This window comes from Sinocyclocheilus grahami, unplaced genomic scaffold (genome assembly GCF_001515645.1).
Source record: "Sinocyclocheilus grahami isolate Dianchi unplaced genomic scaffold, SAMN03320097.WGS_v1.1 scaffold353.1, whole genome shotgun sequence".
NCBI classification, from domain to species: Eukaryota; Metazoa; Chordata; class Actinopteri; order Cypriniformes; family Cyprinidae; genus Sinocyclocheilus; species Sinocyclocheilus grahami.
This window is the reverse complement of record NW_015505532.1, coordinates 370,467-376,542: the sequence shown is the minus strand read 5'-3', so window position 1 is coordinate 376,542 and position 6,076 is coordinate 370,467. Positions and strand designations below refer to the sequence as shown.

Here is a 6,076-nt window from a genome sequence, read left to right as displayed (position 1 = left end):
GCGCACGCTTACTTGCTCAATTATTCATTCTTTACATGCTCAATAATTAAAACTCAAGGGTGATACATGAGTACTAACTTTTATACTCCACCTCTTATTTCAGACTGATGTAATGAATAGATAGAAGATGTATCAGTCAGATGAATTTACAAATAACTTTTGGAACAATAAAATCAAACCAGAACAATTTGTATAAAAAAATAACAAAAATGCTCTTCATTTTGATGCTACAAAAGTACCTCAAATCAATGGCATTCTTAAACGTTGTGATCGCCTGGTTTAAATGTTAAATTCATAAAGAAAGCATGAAAGAATGTATGAGACATGGATGAGTTTATGAAACAGATGGATCCAGGGTGTTTCTTCAGGGGCCAGTTGATCGGATTTTGGCCATCAGTGGATCAGATCTAGAAAAAGGATTCTGAATTCACAAAATCCAATCTTGCTTTTGATCTGGATTAAACCCTCAGTCTGTGTTGTTCAAAACGGTTTAGTAAGACTGGGATACTTTTGATCCAAAAATGGGATTATTCTGGTCCCAGCAGAAGGAACAAAAATGTAATCAAATTTTAATACTTGTCCAAAAAATACAACATTTCAACATGTAATATATGCCCAAATAGCTGTCAATATCAAACAAAAATGTTATATTTAATTTAAAGTATTTTGTAATCACTAATTGTAATTGGCACAATCATCAGAGATGGACCAGTCAGAAGTAGTTATTTGTGTAAATGCAATGCAAAACATTGGCAACCCCCCCACCTCCCATTTCATTTTTCACCCCATCACAATGTCCCATAGGGGCTCTGTAGAGCACTAGTAACCCAGATTTGGAAATCTGAAAAAGTGTGTATCTGGATCAGGGTGATCCAATCCGATTTTGCTTTGAAAAACCGGCACAAAAGTAAGATGGGTTACCTGATCCTGGACAGCAAAACATGAGATTTCCAAATCCAGATCATTCTGATCCAGATTAAACGTTTTGAGCAACTGGCTTCCCCAGATTATCCCGTTTCTGGACTGTCAAGAGGAGCCTGAGTGAAATACATTATGAGCAACCCCATGCACTGTGAGAACTTCTAGACTGAATTTCTAGACCCCATCAAAGAGGATGTAGCGGATGTAGATAATGCAATAAGAGCAATTCTGAATCATACACAACAAAACAAAGTAACCCAAGAGAGCAGGTGTGATGTGTAAGACAATAATCAGAGATCGCTCCTATTTTTCTTCAGATAATGCTGCGTATTGCTGTAGAGCGACCCAGATCAGCGGCTTGAATTGGAGAACGTCAGTTTCTAGACTGGTTTACTATCCAGACAGACACGCAGACACGACCTGTACATACATGCTCAAGAACAATCTCGGAATCTAAGCTGGCTTGTCACAAGGTGAGTTCTTTATGACAGCAATAAAACTGTAATTCTCAATCATACAAAACAGAACAAAGAAACAAGGCAAAAAAAAGGAACACCTGAGTGTGGCTTGGGGAAGTTGTGGCCTAATGGTTAGAGGGTCGGACTCGTAACCTAAAGGTTGCGGGTTCGAGTCTTGTACCGGCAGGGATTGTAGGTGGGGGGAGTGAATGTACAGCGCTTTCTCCCACCTTCAATACCATGACTGAGGTGCCCTTGAGCAAGGCACCGAACCCCCAACTGCTCCCCGGGCGCCGCAGCATAAATGGCTGCCCACTGCTCCGGGTGTGTGTTCACTGCAGTTTGTGTGCACTTAGGATGGGTTAAATGCAGAGCACTAATTCCTAGTATGGGTCACCATACTTGGCCACATGTCACTTCACTGTGAGACAATCAAGAATTTGATTGCCGCTCAAAGGTGTGAAGATTATAATCAAATTATTAGGTTTCATTATTAGCCCACATGTAAATAAATGAGAGCAGTAGTGAAGATGACATAAATAGAGAGAATAATGGATAGAGTATTCATGTTTTTTTGTATTTTCAAGAAAAGTTTAGTTCAAACTAGTTTTAAAATATATTTTTAATATATTTAAACAAGCATCGTTGGGGAAGTTTACATTATTAATACCTGGAAAGGAAAAATGATCTGGTTGACCTGACTGACCTTCACAGTCACGAGGCGTACCGCAGGGGTCCTCTTTATGATATAATTTCCCATTTTTGTTTGATATCATTATGATATAATTTCATAAGTTTTCATTGGTCTACTTCCTTGAATTTGAACTAAAACGGAAATGTTGCATTCTTTCTGCGTTCACTCTCAATTCAGTCCCGAATGGCGCTCAACCCCGTCAGAGTCAGCCACAGACAGATGTTAACAGAACGCTCATAATTCAGCACTTTACATTTTCAGGTGAAATTACACATTGATGGAAATTTCCTTGCCATCAACTGAACCATGACTGAATCATGCAGGTCCTTTTTTTTTTTTTTTTTAAATGTGTCACAGTGTGTTTGCACTGCCAAGAGATTCAGCCATTTAGGGGGTTGTCCCATGGTTTTTGGGAACCAGAGAAAACGGTTTACTGATATGGTTTGAACATTGTTTTCGGTAAATAATAACTTACATTTTGATCTCATGTGATCATGTCAGCTTCGCTTCTAAGTGGACCCATTTAATGTACAATTTTTAGTAGGCTACTAATATTGAATCATTTTTGAAGCTCATCACAGCTTTACAATGACGAACAGGAAATTAATAATTAAATGATTAAAAAATAATTCAACTCTGCTGTAAAGCAGCTCTAAAAAGATTAAACAGTCATTATTCAGGTGTGTATATATATATATATATATATTGTAGTGCTGTCAAAACGATTAATCGCGATTAATCGCATCCAAAATAAACGTTTTTGTTTACATAGTGTGTACTGTTTGTTTACATGTGTGTGTACTGTGTATATATATATATATGTTACGTTTATATATTAAATATATTTATATATAATATAAATTATATGAATATAAATATATACATGCACATATTGTCAGAATATATACTGTCTGTGTGTGTCTGTATTTATATATACATAATAAATATACACAGCACATACAAAGATATTATGTAAATGAATATTTGACAGCACTAATATATATATATAGCTGAAATATTGCCAAGGAAAGATCTCCATTGTGAGACAATTATTTATCCGTAATATTTGATTGGGGCACAGCAGTGTTTCACTGGGGCTCGAGTCGTGATCTGTTGCATACAGGATTGTAAACAAAAATACAAATAATACTCTTCTTTATTTGAGACACTTGAAGAAAAAGTGAGTGTGTGTAGCTTTAAGACGCCCCCCCCCCCCACCGCGTCCCACTTGATCACGTGATTGGAGTCTTGTGACAGTGCAGCGAGCAGGAGGAAAGAAAAAAAACCCCGTCGTTTGAGTTTGATAAGGACTTTCCGTCGTTACCTAATCCAGGTTTCTCTCATAAACGAGAGAAAAGTTCGCTATGGCGCACCATCTCTAGGACATTTGACCGTCTTAATAACATTCCTGTCCCTCACACAGACGCTGTAAGAGCGGCTTGAAGTCGCATGGGGAGAGCGGAGGAACTTTCATCTCATCTTTGTTTTGGTTTGTGTTAGTGTTAGTCCGGTGATCATCCACGTTAAAGCAGCTCGAGACGATTTCATGTTAGTTTGGTGAAGTGGACAGGACGCCTCAGAACGAATATGGATACTAAACCTCTTCTCCAGGACAGACCTCCAGCGTACAACGCCGTCCCGGCCGCGTACGACTACGGCTCGATCCCCGCGGCCGCTGCACCCGCCCCCGGCTTCCAGCCTCCGGCTCCGCCGCCATACCAAGGCAAGAGAACCGCAACCTGTATTTAACCTCTTCACAATCACTATTGAGCAGCAGTAGCAACTCACGCACTGCAGGGTTTTATAACGCATGCGAGATGCTCTTCTTCTTATTAGTGATGCTATTTAATATACCGATACTGGTTCAGTTATTGAGATTCTGCTTCCTTTCATTTCTCTCACTGAACGTTTGAGGAAGAAACATTTGGGTAAAGCAGCTTATGAAGTTGACATTTTAAAACCTGAACTAGCCTTGCCATTTCATAAAAAGGAAAAATGATCTGATATGTACTTATTTGACTAATTTGGGGAAGTTACAGTCACCATTAAATATATATATATATAAAAAAAAAAATCAATAGCTGTTTACACAGACTAGCAATCCAATAATTGATAACTATATATATTATAAAAAAAATAACTCCATTAACTATTAACTGTACATTTAATAAAAAAAATACTATAAAATAAAACTAAAATATGGTAACACATTTACCGAAAGTTTAAAAAAAAAATACTTCACTGATTTGAGTATCATCACCCCTCATAAATAAATAAATAAATATAAAATGAATATAAAACCACCACCACTAACAACAATAATAATAGTAATAATAATACAATAATTATCAGACATGGTGAGTTTAATAACTCGCAGTTAATAAATGAAGAGATTAATAAATCGCAGTGCGTAAATCAGATTCATTCAGTTATTGGTCTGGCTGATTCATAAATCACGATTCATGTTCTCACTAAAAAGAGCTGGTTCGGTAAGTGGACTGCACTGGCTAGTCTGACCAGCTAATTCATGAAAATCTGCCTTTTCGTTCTCAAATTACTGCAATCTACAAGTTATACAACTGATTTAGTTATGACCTGTCCCTTAAAAAAAAAAAAAATCAGATGACTAACTTGTAAAACTAGTCTAAGCAGCTTATGCAACAGGTTTCTGTCAAAAGAAAGGAATGTTGTGATATATGTAGCATCGTGGTATATGAATAAGATCATCATTTAGTATCAGATGACTAACTTGTAAAACTAGTCTAAGCAGCTTATGCAACAGGTTTCTGTCAAAAGAAAGGAATGTTTTGATATATGTAGCATCGTGGTATATGAATAAGATCATCATTTAGTATCATAAGTACCAAAGCTGGCGCCAGTTTTATATGTAGTTATTATAATAGACCATAGACCGTAAATGCACTGAAAGCAGTCACGTACTGTACACAGTTTGGTTGGCTCAGTTAGTTAGTAACTAATCCCCGACAGTCTCATTGGTTTTATGCCCTTGTGAAAAAGAAGTACACTTTAAAATACTTTTAAAAAGAGTACTTATTACGGACACTTAATTGCATGTTATTTACAATTGAAAGAAAATGTATTCTAGGTATACTAAATGCAATAAGCCCGAAATTAACTTAATGTTATATTAACAACAGTTAAAGGGATGATCAAATACTTTAGATGTGTTTAGTCAACACGTCAAAATAAGTGTACTTCTGTAAAGCATGATTAAAACACGATGATATAAAATGTACTCTAAAGTAAAAATTGATTTGACATGATTACAATGTGCACCTTTTAAAAGTATACTTAAGTGTGTTAATAAACATTCATTAAAGCGCCTCTCTTTAAGTACACTTAAGTGGACTTCTATTTATATAAGTACAGTAAAAAAATAATAAAAAAAATACACTTAAGATTTGAATTACACTACACATTCAACACAATTAAAGGGGCGGTATCCTGTGAAATTCAGCTCTTAATAGCTCATAAAAGATCACTTCTGCTCATCCCACCCAGCGCGTCGCAGCATCTGAGCTGATAAAGTGGGAAATGTGGAGTGTTAAATGGATGTGAACTCTGTCCCGCAGGTTTCCCAGCAGCGCCTGTCGCCGTAGCCGGCCAGCCAGCCTACACCAGCACCTACACCATCGTCCAGCCCTCTGTGGTGGTGGTGGGGGGATGTCCGGCTTGCAGGTGAGGCACAAGTCACCCCACCGTCTGTAAGAATTCATAGAGACAGAAAACACCATTTAAACATTGCGGCAGCAGTCAGTAAGTTAGTAGAGCTATTAGCATTTAGCAGTTGAACTTTATAATCTTAATCTATGAGGTATACCCAAAGAACAGAAATAAACCAGATGTTGTTCTACTGAACTCAGTGGTTTCTGTATCCGTCCTGTTGTCATCCTGTTCCCCTGTGACTGCATAAAACTCATGCAACTTATGTCATGTGATGTCTAGATGCCCCCCCCCCCCCCCCCCCCCCCCCCCCCCCCCC

The 6,076-nt window shown here is 37.6% G+C and overlaps 1 protein-coding gene across 1 annotated transcript in view; it reads left to right on the top strand.

Annotated features, from left to right (window-relative positions):
* Positions 1–3,303: 3,303 nt before the first annotated feature.
* Positions 3,304–6,076, top strand: part of LOC107548704 (brain protein I3-like) — a 6,955-nt gene continuing 4,182 nt past the window's right edge. The window contains exons 1-2 of the mRNA XM_016229494.1: positions 3,304–3,796; positions 5,667–5,772. Coding sequence (XP_016084980.1) covers positions 3,661–3,796; positions 5,667–5,772 — 242 coding nt within the window. The 5' untranslated portion in view covers positions 3,304–3,660. The remainder of the gene's footprint in view (positions 3,797–5,666; positions 5,773–6,076) is intronic.